Here is a 19,186-nt window from a genome sequence, read left to right as displayed (position 1 = left end):
TTCGTTTGGTTTATAGCGCCGTATAATTCTACCCTATTAGTGTAGATTGTCCCCGAGTAGGAGGAGCGGTTAGACTGACGTGGGATCATAGGGTGGGTTCTGGCTCGTACCGACAGGTGAGATTGGACCCATTATTCAACTGATATAGCTTTACATTCACATGTATATGTACTATAAAGTAACCATAGATAACAAATCAGTGATGTGCGCTTTGGGAATCAGAGAAATGTTACAAAAATTAGAATAAACAGTTCTTGCCAAAAGATTGAAGGTTTAGTTTCACAAACCCTTTATTTGTAATTAATGAGCATTGTGACAATCATCCAATCAAACTTGTATCAAGAAATCTGAAAAATACATAAGTCCTTAATTAAACAGGATTATCAGAGTACAGGCATTGGTTAAATACATCGATGCGTATTCGTTCCCAAATAAAACCAGTTAATAAAGTGTATTTAAAAAAACGAAGCTCAGCATAGTGACCAATGAACTTATGGTATTGGTTCTAATAACAAAAACATTAACAAAGACAGAACAAGTATATACATTGAAAACAGCAAATTCTGGAAATACAAGCCTTCCCTTCCATGTGTTTCTTTTAATTTTTTTAACAAATGAAGCATAGCGTGGTTGTGAGGTGAAGACCCGGTCTCATGAGCCTATAGAGGAGCATGGTGCTGAAGACCCGGTCTCATGACCCGTGGTAGAGGAGCATTGTGCTGAAGAACGCGTGGTCATAAAACTGCTCTGCCTTGACCGACGTCTGGTGCTCCAGCTGACTGCCTGCACTGGGAGCCTCGTCCCCGTAGGCAGGCTGCTGGACCCCGCCGGTCTCTGGGGTCCCCCCCCCTCGCTGGCTGTGGCCATTTGAGGTAAAATCCCCAGAGTGTGTTTCACCTGCCACTAGAGATGAGACAAAACCACAATATAGAGGAGCGGTCACGGCACGCAGTACAGAACAGCTGGCAGAGCTGGAGTGACACACTGTCACAGGCTGCAGCCTGGAGGACCGCAGCCTGGAGGACCGGGCTCCAGGCCACAGCCGGGGCTCCAGGCCACAGCCGGGGGCTCCAGGCCGCAGCCGGGGGCTCCAGGCCACAGCCGGGGGCTCCAGGCCACAGCCGGGGCTCCAGGCCACAGCCGGGGCTCCAGGCGGTCTGACCGGCCTGGAGGACTCAACGTCTCCCTGGGTGAGGAGAGCTCTCTGTTCAGAGCCTCAACCCGAACCCCTCCTGGGTTCAGCACATCAGAGAACCGTAGTTCCGCCCCTCCCTCAGCCCGGGACGTTCCTTTAACAAATGCCTCGATTAGTTTAATGAGACAGAACATCCTGACCTAGCCTCCATTTGTAAATGTCAAAGCTGAATTGAGATAGTCAATATCAACAAGCTAAACTTCCCTATACTGTCATTCATGACATCAAGAGTCACAAGAGCAGCGATTAATCCCACATGTCGTCGGCCAACAGTAGAACTCCAGCTACCATCTTTACACCAGATTTACACATTGAGCGTCAGCCTGAACCTCCACACCGAGGACGGCTTCAGTGTAGCTCATCTTGATTAATAACATTCCTTATATGCTTTGGCTTATAGTGAAACTCTCCTCTAACAAATGAGAAGGAAATTGTCACGCTAAAGCTAAACGAAGAAATCCCCTGAATGGATGTGAACCAAGGGTAACAAGGCACTGAACACACAAACTCTCCCTTCTGAGAACTTCTAAAACTAAGTTTTACTTGTGTAGATGCATGAATTTGGGCCCTATATTTACAGCCATCACAAACTCCCGACCCACTGGTCTACACATCCCTGGTTATCATGTTCCTGTAAATTGTGCAAGAAAACAAACATTCTGTTTACCAACCAAAATCTTTTATACAACTTTTATAACCTTGACCAAAACAGACCAACAGATCTAACAAACGAGGAACCTCGAAGGAGAATAATATATTACTCATCTTAAGAAAAGGTGGACAACCCATTGTGACACAACTCTATTCCAAAGCAACAAAGTAAACCCCTAGACGAGCCACTACAACACCACGGCCGGCTAACCCTCTGAAGCTAGGCGCTAACCCTCTGAAGCTAGGCGCTAACCCGCTGAAGCTAGGCGCTAACTCTGCAGCTAGGTGCTAACTCTGAAGATAGGCGCTAACTCTGAAGCTAGGCGCTAACTCTGAAGCTAGGTGCTAACCCTCTGAAGCTAGGTGCTAACCCTCCAGAGGGGGCGCCTCGCCCTCCAGAGCTACGCCCCCTAGAGGTAGGCGTAGGAGTTGGTGCAGCGGCAGGGGGTCTGCATGGCGCCCACGGTGATGATCTCCTGCTCCCGGGGCGCGGCGGGGGCCCAGTCCTCCCTCTGGTCCGGCCCGGGGGGCGGGGCCAAGGGCCCGAAGGTAAAGGGGGCGGGCCCACCTGAGGTTGAGGAGGACTCCTCCAGCATGCTCTCCATGAGGTCCTCTCCAGCGCCTCCTCCGTTCAGCAGTCCTGGGGGGGCGCCGAAGCCTGGGGGGGTAACGAGGAACATGGTTAATGAGGAGCATGTCTTAATGAGGTTCAATGAGGAGCACGTCTTAATGAGGAGCATGTCTTAATGAGGAGCATGTCTTAATGAGGAGCACGTCTTAATGAGGAGCATGTCTTAATGAGGAGCATGTCTTAATGAGGTTCAATGAGGAGCATGCCTTAATGAGGTGCATATCTTAATGAGGTTTAATGAGGAGCATGTCTTAATGAGGTTCAATGAGGAGCACGTCTTAATGAGGAGCACGTCTTAATGAGGTTCAATGAGGAGCACGTCTTAATGAGGAGCATGTCTTAATGAGGAGCATGTCTTAATGAGGAGCATGTCTTAATGAGGTTCAATGAGGAACATGTCTTAATGAGGAGCATGTCTTAATGAGGTTCAATGAGGAGCACGTCTTAATGAGGAGCATGTCTTAATGAGGAGCATGTCTTAATGAGGAGCATGTCTTAATGAGGAGCATGTCTTAATGAGGTTCAATGAGGAGCATGCCTTAATGAGGAGCATGTCTTAATGAGGTTCAATGAGGAGCATGCCTTAATGAGGTGCATATCTTAATGAGGTTTAATGAGGAGCATGTCTTAATGAGGAGAATGTCTTAATGAGGTTCAATGAGGAGCATGTCTTAATGAGGTTTAATGAGGAGCATGCCTTAATGAGGAGCACGTCTTAATGAGGAGCATGTCTTAATGAGGTTTAATGAGGAGCATGTCTTAATGAGGAGCATGTCTTAATGAGGAGCATGTCTTAATGAGGAGCATGTCTAAATGAGGGGCACGTCTTAATGAGGAGCACGTCTTAATGAGGAGCACGTCTTAATGAGGAGCATGTCTTAATGAGGAGCATGTCTTAATGAGGAGCATGTCTTAATGAGGAGCATGTCTTAATGAGGTTCAATGAGGAGCATGTCTTAATGAGGTTCTTAATGAGGTTCAATGAGGAGCGTGTCTTAATGAGGTGCATATCTTAATGAGGTTTAATGAGGAGCATGCTTTGGGGCGTACCGTTGGTTCTTGGCTTCTTAAACTGACTGTCCTCCATGCCATCAAACGACCGTTTCCTGTTCGGGGCTGCGGACAGGAAGCTGCGCCCCTGGAGGGCGTGGTCCCCGTTGTGGGCGGACCCGTTCAGGCCGAACCCCCCCAGCGGGCCCTGGGCGGGGGCTAGGTTCCTCTGGATGTTCTGGGCGTTGAAGAGGACCTCAGCGCACTCCCGGAAGCCCTGGGCGTGAGCCAGGTCGGCCGCTGTCAGCCCGCTGGCGTTCCTCAGGCTGTACGACAGGAAGGGCACGCGTCAGCACCCTCCGGGGACCGCGTGAGGACAACCAATCAGCACGCACGCACCAGGCACTCAGACAGACACCGTCCACACACACACAGACAGACACCGTCCACACACACACATACGGCCTGCACTATCCTCGTCATCGATGATGGATGACGTATGATCCTTCTGGGATCATAGTCCATAACACGCTAAAGCCTGATTAAAAAGTGCTTAATGAGGGGAACGATATCTGCTGCAGGAGGATATGATTCAGACGAGTAACAACAGTTTCAATGAAGGACTGAACGTCTGTGTGATCCGCTAATGGTACCTCCTCTAGTGTCTACAGGCTGACCGCTGGGCTGTGGACTGTGCTGTGGACTGGTCTGTGGACTGGTCTGTGGACTGGTCTGTGGACTGGTCTGTGGACTGTGCTGTGGACTGGTCTGTGGAGGGGAGGTCCTGCTGGTCATCAAGAGGTGAGAGGAGACGCTGTGATCGCCGTCTTCATCCGAGACACAAGCTCTTCGCCGGACCCAGAAGGTGGAGTCAGCTGTTCTTGCTTCTTGATAATTATAGGGTGAAATTAAGTAGAAACCGGAGATGGGGCGTCAGGGAGCGCAGGCAGCGGACAAGGAGGGCGATTTTTCTTCTCCAACATGTAGGACAGGGTCTGGACGCCATGGGTCCAGGAAGTAGATAAGTCTTCCGTGTCGTCACTTCCTGCTTGGGTTCCATCAGAGTCAAGCGGTGGAATCACAAGAAGGAAGTTCAGAATGCGGAACGAAGAAAGGCCTCGAGCACTCCCGTTTCCGGAACCCTTGAAGCCCCCGGAAAGCTTGATCCATCCATGTCTTAATAATAATCCTATCAATATCTTCATCAGCCCTGGATCAATATCTTCATCAGCCCTGGATCAATAACTTAATCAGCCCTGGATCCACAGAGCTCAGCCCTTTGGGACAACTGCCTGGCAGTAGAACCTCCTCTTATCCTGATGCAGCAGCTATCGGTGAACTATGAGGGGGTTATGAACAAGCAAACAATGCAGTGATGTCAACATAATCTTTGGGTTTATATTAGTGATGGAAACAATGTCATTGGTTGAAGATACCCTAATATTAACTAATTATATACTTAAGGGAATAGACTTAGGCAGAGGGGAGGCAGTTGTTTCTTATAAATGGCAACAAGCTTCTAAAGATGTCTATCACGGCTCCATGAATGGTATTCAGCCCAATGATTTAGGAGGCCAACGGTAAATACATCAAACTGCCAAGTTTAATCCACTGCTGACACTTGTTTGTAGGCTAAAGGTCACAGGACACCGGTGAACAGCGCTCTGAGAACACAGCGGGGCTTTGTGTAAATAATGTGGTGGAGCCACGCCTACAGGGGGGGGCTGGTCATCGGGAGGAGCTAATGCACTGTTCTAAAGTCTCCTCTAAGAACACCATATGGCCTTACTACATATTTACCATGATGTTATCATAATAATAATGATAAATATAATAAAAAGGAAGAGTCTAATAGGAAGTATGTTGAACCAAGTGACATTGCCTCCCAAACACAGAACTAGATTTGGTCTCACTACAAGTCCATTGTTTGCTTATTTATAGATAAAACTAAATCAAATGATTAACTGTTCCTTCTTTCCTGCTAAGCAGGTGTGTAAATAAAGTTGAGGAAATGGTGCACATGAAAAACATTCTCGGTAGAATTTGAAATAAAAATGAAAACACATCAATCTGAATAGAATCCCATCAAATAAACGCTTCCAAAGCCCCCAGGTGGTCTGCCCTCGTGTGGTTGGTGGATGGTCTCACTAACGGGTGGATGGTCTCACTAACGGGTGGATGGTCTCATAAAGGGTGGATGGTCTCTCTAAAGGGTGGATGGTCTCATAAAGGGTGGATGGTCTCACTAACGGGTGGATGGTCTCATAAAGGGTGGATGGTCTCATAAAGGGTGGATGGTCTCATAAAGGGTGGATGGTCTCATAAAGGGTGGATGGTCTCACTAACGGGTGGATGGTCTCACTAAAGGGTGGATGGTCTCACTAACGGGTGGATGGTCTCACTAACGGGTGGATGGTCTCATAAAGGGTGGATGGTCTCATAAAGGGTGGATGGTCTCATAAAGGGTGGATGGTCTCATAAAGGGTGGATGGTCTCATAAAGGGTGGATGGTCTCACTAACGGGTGGATGGTCTCACTAACAGGTGGATGATCTCACTAACGGGTGGATGGTCTCATAAAGGGTGGATGGTCTCATAAAGGGTGGATGGTCTCACTAAAGGGTGGATGGTCTCATAAAGGGTGGTTGGTCTCATAAAGGGTGGATGGTCTTACTTAAGGGTGGATGGTCTCATAAAGGTTGGATGGTCTCACTTAAGGGTGGATGGTCTCATAAAGGGTGATTGGTCTCATAAAGGGTGGATGGTCTCATAAAGGGTGGATGGTCTAATTTAAGGGTGGATGGTCTCACTTAAGGGTGGATGGTCTCATTTAGGGGTGGGTGGTCTCACTTAGGGAGCGTTTGGTTTTGTGACCTGCACTCACTCAGTTCAGGGTCATTCCTGATCTCTGGGTTGAACCATTTTAAGATCATTTAGCAGTACATTTTCCACTCCAGTTCTCCAGTTCTATCCATGATTAATGCCAGGTCCAGCTCGGATCAAAGGTTGGCGACAAAAATGCTTGCAATAGGAAACTGTATCAAATAATCCCAAGATAAGAAACTGCCTGAAACTGGGTTTTCATGTCGCTGCTCGTTGAGGCCTCAACAGCCGCAGGTACACAGTGGTTACACCATGTAGCAGGTACACAGTGGTTACCCCATGTAGCAGGTACACAGTGGTTACACCATGTAGCAGGTACACAGTGGTTACACCATGAAGCAGGTACACAGTGGTTACACCATGTAGTAGGGCTCAGGGAAATCTGATAGTTGTAGAAAACCATAATGTAATATTGTAGAAAACCAACAACTGTATAATAGTTTAATGTAGAATAACAAAATATAACTAGTTAATTGTGGGTTATGACTCAGTTAATCTGACTTATCTATTTGAATGTTTTTCAAGGTTATTTCTCAGATATTGTCGCAATGTTTTTTATTCTGTCTCTGACGGGAACCTACATGAGTTTTAAATTCATAAAATAAACATATATATTACACCTTACTACCTGATAGGTTTATAAGCAGTTTTACTCGTAGATAGTGAGACCAAACACCAACCGACACCAGAGCAAAGGTGTCTCCTCACCCCCATCTTGGCAGGACAGTTAAAGGAAGCGTTAATTCGTAGTAAATGCCTGCTCTTTGATTTCCTCCTGTCTCTATCTCCCAGCTCCCTGTCATCATGCTACATGGTGGGACTCACATGACTAACCTGTCCTCACAAGGGGATCCTATGGTTAGTTAAAAATAACAAATCAAAGAAATAAACTCATTACAGAAACAATTATGAATAGCAAAGCATGCATGTCTAAAAAACGTACATATTCAATTTAACGTTTTGATTCATAAAGTCCTAGCATTAAAACCAATCACCGCAAGAAATACCTCAACAGTTTGCCCGAGTGGAGGTAGGAAGCGATAGTGAGAACACTCAAAGCCACAACAGTGCAGCTATCCCAGGGAACGGGGCAGCAGTGTCTATTCTCCCCCTTTCAACGATTACTTGACCAAACCAAGTCATTTCCAATTCAATGGCTGTAAAACATTAAAACGTAGGGTTCTGTTCCGTTAACAGTACAGAATTTATTTCGTACTTATTGTCACTTTCAGGAAAGAAAGATGACAAAAGATCAGATGTCAAAACAGACTGTATGATATCATGGGGTTAATATTGTAAGTGACAGACAGATAAAACAGTTTTAATAGGTGAAATAATCTGCATAATAAATTGACAGTGTAAAACTATTGCAACAAGATGTTAGCAGTATACAGTTACTAGCTGTTCTAACCCTCCAACCAGCGCCCACGGTCACTACTCTAAAGGAAGCCGCTACACACTAACCCGCCACCACCGACTCATGACAAACCTAAAACGCATTCAAGACTTGGGTTTAGTTTCATAGGGTCCCACTAGTTACATAATTAAACTAAGGTTTATTCACGTTTGATGTTTTAGAATAACAATATTTGATCTGAAATTCCATGAATCATTTACAATATAAACGGCTGTGTGTCAAATTGAATGTAATGAAGTGTGTCAAACGTATCACGATGATATTCTCAACACATACCGATGTTTTTAGTGCATTAGGGAAGTATTCAGACCAATCCTCCATTCCTCATTCCTTCGATGTTTCTAGAACCTGATTGGGGGTCACTCTGGGTCCTTTCCAGTTGATGTGATGAGTCGTCTAGGGAACACTTCTTCTTTGGGGAATTCAGAGACCAAAGTAGCTTCCATTAGTGGAAGAAGCTGGGACCCCCCAGAATCCCCCTGGGGCTGGCAGGCTACGGGGGGGGGGGGCACTGTGGAGCAGGAGAACCCAGGGGGAGGCGTGGTTCTTCAGGATGGTTCTCTCTGCATGGTCTTGGCTCACCCCCTTGTCGTTCACCCTCCAGGAGGTGGAGCGCCGTGATGCTGACCTCATGCTGTGAGGAGCTCTTCATTGGCAGGTTCTGAAGGACGAGTCAGGATGGAGTGAAAGATCAAGAATATCAAGAATAAAACGGAAGAGAGATCTTTGTGAAAGCCTGATCCAAAGCGATCAGGACCTCAGAGGAGGGAAAAGGTTTCTCCTCGAAGGAGGAACGATGGGCCCACAGCCGAGAAGGCAAAACGCAGGAGGCATTGGACGTCTCTGGATATGTGTGGGGCACAGCCCGACAGAAACATCAGGAGCCATGGCTGGGAAGCCCCCCCTGACTTGGGGGACGATGAAAGAGGGCCTTCCCCAGATATATCCATCATGACCTCAAGAAGACTAGTGGGTGTAGTCACTGCAGAAAGCAGTTCGACAAAGAACCAAGTAAAGGCATGGAGGTGAACAAGCGATTGCTTAAAAAGTACAGTAGCATGTTCTCCCTTTTTATTTTGGGGAAGAACATGGTGAATGAGGAGTGATGTTTCAATGAGGGGTCTGAATACTTTCCCAATGCACTGTAACGTGTTGTCTCTGGGCCTCATTGTACCTCCGGGGACATGGTTAAGGGTGCTGGTGATCCATGCTTTCTCTAGGAACGGAATTCGGCTCTCATTACAGTCGGTTTAATACCGACTGTAATGTGTATAGATATATAGTGTTCGGAAGTAAACATTTGAGTTCCTGTTTGGGTCCAGGGAAGGTTCAAATGGAGACAGCATCTGGACTGGCAGACACAACAATTATTTATTAAAATGTACAAAATGTACATTGGTATGAAAATCCAAAATAATATAATAGCTATAGATATTTTATAATATAAATTGTATGTATGAGCACAGTCTATGCTTGTAACATTTGTGGAAGTATGTTTAAGTCTTTCCGGAATTTCAAATCAAATATTTTCCCCCTATTGGGAAATTATATTATGTTGTTGGTGGTTATTATTATCTATTATAAATGATACTATTATCTTAATACATGATTATGAATAAAACCGGAATAGTGTATTATTTGGTAGCTGGGGAAGTTGACGATTGTGAGAACATTCATATTGAGTTTAGTGATTACTTTCTAATCTCTCTGGAGTATTTTAAACCATCTTGTAATCGTACATCTGTTTAGTCTTTATTAATTTAGGTGAAATGTTAATTAAATAATGAATGAACGTGAACAGATTGTGTTAAGTTGTGATTTTGATTTCAATGTGGATAAAGTTGGTGCTAAGAGCTGTGAGCTAACAGCTTCTCTGCACATGGTAAAGGCTGAACCTGCGCTAAGGTAACCTGGCTAAGGCTCCGTCTCTGGCCCGGTCACATGCGGTCTGGGGTCGGAATCGGACCCCAAGAGGAAGGCTCCACGACGTCAGCCCACAGCTGGCCCTGGAACGGCCTTTAACGTCTTGGGCGAATTCACCCTTCATTAAGATAATCACCCTACACTCTGTGATGGGGTCACTCTGTACTGAGAGCTGTCCTCCTGTGATGGGGTCACTCTGTACTGAGAGCTGTCCTCCTGTGATGGGGTCACTCTGTACTGAGAGCTGTCCTCCTCTGATGGGGTCACCCTGTACTGAGAGCTGTCCTCCTGTGATGGGGTCACCCTGTACTGAGAGCTGTCCTCCTGTGATGGGGTCACGCTACTCTCTGTACTGAGAGCTGTCCTCCTCTGATGGGGTCACTCTGTACTGAGAGCTGTCCTCCTCTGATGGGGTCACTCTACTCTCTGTACTGAGAGCTGTCCTCCTGTGATGGGGTCACTCTGTACTGAGAGCTGTCCTCCTCTGATGGGGTCACTCTACTCTCTGTACTGAGAGCTGTCCTCCTGTGATGGGGTCACTCTGTACTGAGAGCTGTCCTCCTCTGATGGGGTCACTCTACTCTCTGTACTGAGAGCTGTCCTCCTCTGATGGGGTCACCCTGTACTGAGAGCTGTCCTCCTGTGATGGGGTCACCCTGTACTGAGAGCTGTCCTCCTGTGATGGGGTCACTCTACTCTCTGTACTGAGAGCTGTCCTCCTCTGATGGGGTCACTCTACTCTCTGTACTGAGAGCTGTCCTCCTCTGATGGGGTCACTCTGTACTGAGAGCTGTCCTCCTGTGATGTGGTCACCCTGTACTGAGAGCTGTCCTCCTGTGATGGGGTCACCCTGTACTGAGAGCTGTCCTCCTGTGATGGGGTCACTCTACTCTCTGTACTGAGAGCTGTCCTCCTCTGATGGGGTCACTCTACTCTCTGTACTGAGAGCTGTCCTCCTCTGATGGGGTCACTCTACTCTCTGTACTGAGAGCTGTCCTCCTCTGATGGGGTCACTCTACTCCCTGTACTGAGAGCTGTCCTCCTGTGATGGGGTCACTCTACTCTCTGTACTGAGAGCTGTCCTCCTCTGATGGGGTCACTCTACTCTCTGTACTGAGAGCTGTCCTCCTCTGGTGGGGTCACTCTACTCTCTGTACTGAGAGCTGTCCTCCTGTGATGGGGTCACTCTACTCTCTGTACTGAGAGCTGTCCTCCTGTGATGGGGTCACTCTACTCTCTGTACTGAGAGCTGTCCTCCTCTGATGGGGTCACTCTACTCTCTGTACTGAGAGCTGTCCTCCTGTGATGGGGTCACTCTACTCTCTGTACTGAGAGCTGTCCTCCTGTGATGGGGTCACTCTACTCTCTGTACTGAGAGCTGTCCTCCTCTGATGGGGTCCCTCTGTACTGAGAGCTGTCCTCCTGTGATGGGGTCACTCTGTACTGAGAGCTGCCCTCCTGTGATGGGGTCCCTCTGTACTGAGAGCTGTCCTCCTGTGATGGGGTCCCTCTGTACTGAGAGCTGTCCTCCTGTGATGGGGTCCCTCTGTACTGAGAGCTGTCCTCCTGTGATGGGGTCCCTCTGTACTGAGAGCTGTCCTCCTGTGATGGGGTCACTCTACTCTCTGTACTGAGAGCTGTCCTCCTCTGATGGGGTCACTCTACTCTCTGTACTGAGAGCTGTCCTCCTGTGATGGGGTCACTCTACTCTCTGTACTGAGAGCTGTCCTCCTGTGATGGGGTCCCTCTGTAATGAGAGCTGTCCTCCTGTGATGGGGTCCCTCTGTACTGAGAGCTGTCCTCCTCTGATGGGGTCACTCTACTCTCTGTACTGACAGCTGTCCTCCTCTGATGGGGTCACTCTACTCCCTGTACTGAGAGCTGTCCTCCTGTGATAGGGTCACTCTGTACTGAGAGCTGTCCTCCTGTGATGGGGTCACTCTACTCTCTGTACTGAGAGCTGTCCTCCTGTGATGGGGTCACTCTGTACTGAGAGCTGTCCTCCTGTGATGGGGTCACCCTGTACTGAGAGCTGTCCTCCTGTGATGGGGTCACCCTGTACTGAGAGCTGTCCTCCTGTGATGGGGTCCCCCTGTACTGAGAGCTCTACTCCCTGTTCTAAGAGCTGGGGGTCCTCGCCAGGTGTCAGATGCCGCTTTCACACCAAAAAGAACCGAGAGCCAGTTCCGGGCTGGTGCTAGGGCCAGTTCCAAACTGGTTCCAGCCTTACCCCAGTTAAGAACCGGTTGGTTTCACACCGGCCAGAGCCAGCCATGGAGCCGGCGTGAGCAACGTCATGACGTCACTGCAAACGTCTCCGCTAGTGAGCTTTGACAGAAGCATACGGCCGACATCTTTCTTTATTCTGGGTGGAAATAGTAACATAGTTACGCCATTAAATGCGTTTATGGAAACATTTTTAGCGAGAAATGTGCATTTTACTTTCATAATGTTCGCTCGGTGAATGTGAAGGATGTTTGGTTTGATAGTTATGACGAAGAGGGAACGCTCCGTTCACTTGCATGGACATGGACTCATCTGGCTGCGTTGGCGCGTTGACGCGTTGAACCACAACAACAATTTCGTCTTCGATTCAATCCGTGTATGGTTCGTTCTTTGAATATTCCGATTTAAAACAAAATCAGAAAAAACAAAAAAGAACCATACACGGATTCACGTCCATTGTTTACTTCGGTGTTTTAAAAAATGCCGGTCTTCGTTGGTCTTCCTGTTTATGAAGGTACGGATAACTCCGCCCCCTGCCCCCGGCGTAAAAGCGGTTCTAGTTCTAGCCCAGCTCTAAAGCGGGGCCAGAGTTGAACCGGTTTTTAGGGGCCGGAGCCGGTTCTTTGGCGGTGTGAAACCAAAGCCCTGGCCCTAGCTCCGAACTGGCCCGGAACCGGCCCCGATTTTGCGGCGGTGTGAAAGGGGCAAGAGGGTCTTACAGGTCGTTACTTCCTGAGGATGACTGACCTCTATTATTTTTCTACGTTTCTATTCCCGACTGACCTCCTGTTAGCGGCCGTTGGTATCAAATCATACGTGCTCATACGAGCATTTAACATTTAATTTGCCTCAAGGTCTGTCTTCCAATCAGCTCATTTACTAAAGTTGAGGATGTGTCTGGCCCCGTGTGTGGCTTTGTGGAAATCTGATGACCTGTATCACCTTAATTTACTCTGTTACAGGTTTTGTGTATATTTGGTTTGAATATATTGTAGATATTAAATGTGTATTCGTATACTTATCTTCTGTTTCTTCACAGGAACCTTCGTTTTGGCATTGATCAAATGTTATCTTGTGTACATTAAAGTTGAAGTTCATTTTTAACTTAAGTTACAGAAAGCGTCTTAAAGTTGTCATGAGCGGTTTCCCACCTAGTCTGGCTGTACTTTCCTGCTGCCATTGAGCCTCCTTATTTTTGGAACTTAAGCTAAAAAAGGACATGACGTAAGAAACAATTCTAAGGCCTGTAGGGAAAAAACAAGTTAATCATCATCACATCAGTGCCCACAGAAGCAGATGACCAAGCACACATCCTCTCACCCTAGCACCAGGTGAGCCCCCAGACAGAGCTCCAGCCAGTACCTAGGCATGCTGTGTCCAGCCCGCTAGTAAGGAACCTATTCTATTTAGACGATCTGAAATGGGTCTTATTGCGTTAAGTGGTTCATTGACCGTACCTACAAGTTTTAGCCACTAATATTGAGATCTCTTACTGAAAGCCAACTGCTCTGCAGTCAATAGGCCAGCTTGAATGTTTAGAAATGTGCTGATGCTCTGTATCCACTGAACTACACTCACCGTTAAATAGTTGTCAACATGCCCTTTCAGTATTAATTAAGACCGTGAAGAAGGTCATACATTCAGTGAAGAACACAGCATGTGCACTCTGGTGGTATCTGATTAATGGACTATGAGGGTGTCAGAATGAAACAGCTCATTGTACAAATCTAATTCATAATACGATGCATCTAAATATAATGCTCTGGTGATTTTACTTAAGTTTACTATCTTTCTCTTCAACATGTATCATCTAATTAATACTGACTGATGATGACAGTAGGAGGTGGGGTCACTACAATGTCTAATAATTGGCTCTAAGCAACTTGGAAGAGTGAACCGGTTTGGGTAATTACTTTTAGCTCAATCCTCTCAATGATAAAAAGGAATCCAGATACTAGTTATGGTCTGACACATTAGCATTCTTTCATTACTATGACCATGTCAGATCAGGGCGTGTACATCTAGAAGCCTAGAAGGCCGTCTGCAACAATGGCTTTAAGTTAAACAACAGTCAGGTGAAAGAGAGATCCCTCTGCACCATAGAGTACTCTTACTGTGTTATACTCCTCATTATAAAGAATGCATAATGACTCTTAAGTACCTTACTGTACCGACTAGGGGTGCAACGGATCAAAAAACTCACGGTTCGGATCGTTCCTCGGATCAGAGTCACGGATCGGATCATTTTTCGGATCAGCAAAAAAAATGAAAAAATAGCGTTTGTGATTGCTCTAGCCCGGTCTGATTGTGGAAGAAGGGGCTGCTTAAATGCCGCGGTGATGAGCGGTTGTTGAGCCGCTTTCGGTTTCACTCCTGTCAGTGAAACACCGGGGTGATGTCGCTGTAAATGCGTGGCCATGCTCGATGTGTTTTTCTTTATGTTGGCAATCGCTATGTCAGCTACGTGTTACGTCTGTGTGGTAACCTAGGCGACAGGTTTGTGTGGCAGCGCGAGTATGGAAACAGACGTAGCACTGGAGGCAGCAGTTATCGTTACAGTAGTCACCGAAGTCTAGCCTACTTTTATTTTCCATGCCCACTGTTCTTCATGTTGTACGCTGAGGACAATAAATCACAACGAGCCATAGGACTGTTTGCTTATTGAAAAGGGAACTGTTGCAGACTTTTACCCAGAGCGTGTTAAGTAGCTCTGTCCCTGGAACTAGCAGGAATGGTTACGGCTATGTGTGGACTGAACATGCGCAATTTTTTTTTTCATAAATCAATCCGCAGATCATGCGTGTGCCGAACCGAAATAGATGATCCGAACGGATCACGGATCAATGATGATCCGTTGCACCCCTAGTACCGACAGCAATATATTGTCTCTCTTTCTTCAGACAAATGTACTTATTGTAAGTCGCTTTTGATAAAAGTGTCTGCTAAATGCAAACGCTAGTAGCGTGCCCAGTTATGCCTCTTACAATATCTTGAGCCAATCAGCTGAGTCCCTACACACATTAATACTTATTGTGCAACAGAAGCTGCTTTTAATTTGATGCGACAGAAGGCAGCATTCAAACTGACACTACCTCAGACAGAGGGATGTGCACCTGGTCATCTGGTTCAGCAGAGCACCCAATACACGGAACCAAACAAGGGGTTAGAAATCAAACCACACTCAGATATAACAAAGATCATGCAACAGGGCCTACTATGCTCACATCAACATCAAGTTCCTCTCTACTGTGTGTAATGAAACCATGTTTCTTAAACCATAAACCTTTAGTTGCACAAAACGTGAATTACAGGATGTAATCACCTCTGCTTATTTCATCATTTCAGCAAAGCATAAATAATATAACTATTTTACAGCTGAGTTATAAATCTATCTTGAAGAACCCATACACATTTTAACTGTGATTAAGGTGGCCATTATACAAAGAAAGAAACTTGATGTGAATTGTTCTATTATACAGTTTCTATAATCATTCTAAATGTTACATTGCAGGGGAACACCACCAAAACATGCAAACTAGAGTGATAGGTTTCTTTTTAATTAAACGTGTGAGGAGTGTGTGTGCCCAGTGTTGTTGAATTATGAACTGCCAATATTAAGGACTAGCCCTAAATATGTTAATAAATGGCTATTATTTGATTATCGATAAATGTCAATCAAAGGATAGAAAGCTTATGGGGCCAGGTATGTGATATTCTAGCCAGTGGGTCAGATTCAAACCACGTGTCTGTAGCTGCCACTGAATGTGACGATTTTGGTACAGAGGTCTTCAGGGTTCATCTACAGCTTTACCACAGGAAGCCACACCTACCTATCAGAAACGGGATCTCTTAATGATCACCGTAGAACAGTATCTCCTAACGATCACCGTAGAAACGGGATCTCTTATCGATCAGCGCAGAAACGGGATCTCCTAACTATCACCGCAGAAACGGGATCTCCTAACTATCACCGCAGAAACGGGATCTCCTACTATCACCGCAGAAACGGGATCTCCTAACTATCACCGTAGAAACGGGATCTCCTACTATCACCGCAGAAACGGGATCTCCTAACTATCACCGTAGAAACGGGATCTCCTAACTATCACCGTAGAAACGGGATCTCCTAACTATCACCGTAGAAACGGGATCTCCTACTATCACCGCAGAAACGGGATATCCTAACTATCACCGCAGAACGGGATCTCCTACTATCACCGCAGAACGGGATCTCCTAACTATCACCGTAGAAACGGGATCTCTTGTCGATCCCCGTAGAAAGGGGATCTCCTAACCCTCCCGGTGGAGAGGGGAGCCCTGCAGGCCGGTGGTTTGGTGGTGCCCCTGCAGAAGGCGTGTTAGGTGCTGGTAGTAGAGACAGCGACGGAGGGAGGAGTAGGACTTACTCAGCCTGGGCGCCCTGCGTCAGCAGAGCCCTCACACACTCCAGGCTGCCCGCGCGGGCAGCCTTGTGGACCGGGGCCTCTCCCACATAGTCCTGGGGAGGAGATCAACCAACATGGTCACATGACCTGGTATCAACCAATCACACACGGTCATATTGGCCTCGGTCCATCTCCAAGGCAACGTGTAGATGGACAGCCAGCAGCCTCCCCCTCCCTCCCCTCCAGAGATCAGACGCAGGCCGGAGGAAGACGAGGGTGTGAACTCCCCCCCCCCCCCCCCCCCCCGCCTAGACAAACAGGGCGGGGGAGGGAGGTAAAGCCAGAGGCGTCTGTTACCCCCCTAAATGTAGGTCAGGAAAGTGCTGCAGTTAACCTCCGCTCCAACTCCCAGAGTCCTGAACTAATCCTGATAGCTCCTGACGGTCTGTAGCAACACACACTGCGCCAGACACACTGAGAGCCAACACACACACTGCACTACACACTGTGTGTATCAGAGCCAACACACACTGCACTACACACCGTATCAGAGCCAACACACATCATCCTCACTGTGTCTGATCCCTCTGAGATCAACAAGTCTTTTCCTCCGGATCAACGTGACGTCCTCTGTTATGACTACAGCCTTCACTGGAGAGGAATATTTACCATAGCAACCCCCAGCTGGTTTATTGTACTGTAAGCATCCTATGTATCAAATCCTCAGATCATGCCTCTCTAGTATCAGATCATGTATTAAGGTACGTTAGCTGCGGTCGGGCCATACCTGTTTCCTAATGTCCGCCCCGGTTTGCAGCAGCCACAGCAGGCAGGCGGGGTGACCCCCGAAGGCGGCGATGTGGGTGGGGGTCTGGGCGAAGCGCGAGGTCACCGCGTTCACACCGCAGCCCACCGCCACCAGACGCATCACGCACTCCAGCTGGGGAGGTTAGATAACAAGTTAGTTAACAACTCATCACACACTCCAGCTGGGGAGGTTAGTTAACGACAAGATAGTTAACAACTCATCACGCACTCCATCTGGGGAAATACTGGTTAGTTAACCATAGTTAACGACACGTTAGTTAACAACTCATCCCTTATTCTCCAGCTGAAGAGTAAAAGGTTAGTTAACAACAGGTTAGTAAACAGGTAAGTTAACAACTCTTCTTCTGATTCATTCACTAACTTCCACACTAAACAAACAGTCAGATCTCGTCAGAGACTGATAATAAAACACAACGGTCGACTTGGCGCTCGTTTTTGAACGAGTCAGCGGACACGAGAGCCTCTGATCTTTTCCGTGTTCCCGCCGGACGCCACACCTCCGCTCGGTCAGGATGGACATGGCGCCAACGGGCCCGGCGGTAGGTGTTAAGACAGCCCGGAAAGAAAGGGAGCTAACATCGGTGCCCTGGGAGGTCGACCAGTCAACAGCCGTGAGGATGCTCGCTAAGCAGCGCGAAGAGGCGTCTGTTCCTGCCACGGAAACGCGACGGCCAACGGTTCATCACCCGCGAACCGTGTGCGCAGTTGGCGACCATTACAAGCACACGTCCGATCGCGTTCACACCGGGGAACGTGCACGCGCTCTCTATATACAACTCCACGTTCTCGACATGAAGGTAACCAGTAGCAAGATTCCCAGTAGTGAAATAACCAGTATAATCAGCAGCGGCCGTGGAGCTACCTGTCCAAAGTGCGCGGCCCAGTGGATCGGCGTCCAGCCGTAGAACGAGTCCTCCGCCGCGAGCTCCGCGGGGCTCGTGACGCACCGGAGGAGATCGCACAGCGCGCCGACGTCCCCGTCCCTACACGCGCGGTGGAGAGGGAAGCGGAGGTTCAGCACCTCCTCGCTCGAGAACCCGGACGACTCGGCGTCTCCCGACATCCTGGCCCGAGATGGACGGAAACGAGGCAGACACGACGGCTCACCGCTCCGGTACGACGTGTGGGATTTTCCGGTCGTTTCCCAAATAAGACCCCCGCCTCAGAGTATGCAACTGCGTGCTTCTGCCTGACTACACACACACACGCGCAGAAGAGCGGGAGGCTCAGCGCGCTAACGATGGACGGATTGAAACATGAGAAGCTCGGAGGGGAGCCGCAAGCTGCGGGGCGGATCGTGTTCAAAACACGGGGTGGATCAGCTTGTAAAGTGGCGGACCGCTTTCAAAACACGGAGTGGATTATGATTGTAAAGAGGCAGACCGCGTTGAATGAAAGGAGTGGATTCAGCTTGTAAAGGGAAGGACCCCGTCAAAACACGGAGTCGATCCAGCTTGTAAAGTAGCGGACCGCGTTGAACACACGGAGTCGATTCAGCTTGTAAAGGGGCGGACTCCGTTCAAAACACGGAGCGGATTCAGCTTGTAAAGGGGCGGACCACGGTGATTTATTGCATTGATAGCCATTGGCATATGGCGCAGCTCGTGAACCCTTCTTCAGAAGCACCAGGTTGTTGGTTTGAAAAACGATCAGTCTGCGGCCTGACCTCTAGGGGGAGGCAACCGAGAGGTCTGCGGCCTGACCGCTAGGGGGAGGCAGACACAAGCGACAGTCTGCGGCCTGACCACTTGGGGCAGAAGCAGACTCACGCGGCAGTCTGCGGCCTGACCGCCAGTCTGCGGCCTGACCACTTGGGGCAGAAGCAGACTCTCCCGGCAGTCTGCGGCCTGACCGCTAGGGGGAGGCAGACTCACCCGGCAGTCTGTAGCCTGACCGCTAGGGGGAGGCAGACACCCCCGGCAGTTTGCGGCCTGACCGCTAGGGGGAGACTGACGACCAGTCTGGGGCCTGACCACTAGGGGGAGGCAAACGACCAGTCTGCGGTTTGACCACTAGGGGGAGACAGACGACCACATGCTGAACTAGGTCAAACCCTGC

The 19,186-nt window shown here is 48.2% G+C and overlaps 1 protein-coding gene across 2 annotated transcripts; it reads right to left on the bottom strand.

Annotated features, from left to right (window-relative positions):
* Positions 1 to 86: 86 nt before the first annotated feature.
* Positions 87 to 18,397, bottom strand: ankrd10b (ankyrin repeat domain 10b). 2 transcript variants are annotated; one of them, XM_056579378.1, is made up of 6 exons: positions 17,991 to 18,393; positions 17,088 to 17,240; positions 16,322 to 16,413; positions 3,528 to 3,793; positions 2,415 to 2,504; positions 241 to 903 (listed from the first exon to the last, which is right to left on the bottom strand). In XM_056579378.1, exons 1-6 carry the CDS (start codon positions 18,189 to 18,191, stop codon positions 692 to 694), a joined length of 1,014 nt encoding a protein of 337 aa, XP_056435353.1. In that variant the 5' UTR covers positions 18,192 to 18,393; the 3' UTR covers positions 241 to 691. The 2 variants fall into 2 exon arrangements, with proteins under 2 accessions (XP_056435354.1, XP_056435353.1); XM_056579379.1 differs by having other exon boundaries at positions 87 to 2,504; positions 17,991 to 18,397.
* Between the last annotated feature and the right edge of the window lie 789 nt (positions 18,398 to 19,186).

The sequence above is a fragment of the Gadus chalcogrammus genome, chromosome 20 (assembly GCF_026213295.1).
Source record: "Gadus chalcogrammus isolate NIFS_2021 chromosome 20, NIFS_Gcha_1.0, whole genome shotgun sequence".
NCBI lineage: Eukaryota > Metazoa > Chordata > Actinopteri > Gadiformes > Gadidae > Gadus > Gadus chalcogrammus.
The sequence above is the reverse complement of the archived record's forward strand: the minus strand, read 5'-3'. Positions and strand labels throughout refer to the sequence as shown.

What these genes read in the sequence shown, in the direction of transcription:
- ankrd10b (XM_056579378.1), bottom strand. Translation starts at nt 18,191, where the DNA reads ATGTCGGGAGACGCCGAGTCGTCCGGGTTCTCGAGCGAGGAGGTGCTG. An exon ending in GGGCCGCGCACTTTGGACAG is followed by an intron (nt 17,241 to 17,990) that starts GTAGCTCCACGG and finishes TAACCTCCCCAG; the next exon opens with CTGGAGTGCGTGATGCGTCT. An exon ending in GGAGTCCTCCTCAACCTCAG is followed by an intron (nt 904 to 2,414) that starts GTGGGCCCGCCC and finishes TCTCATCTCTAG; the next exon opens with TGGCAGGTGAAACACACTCT.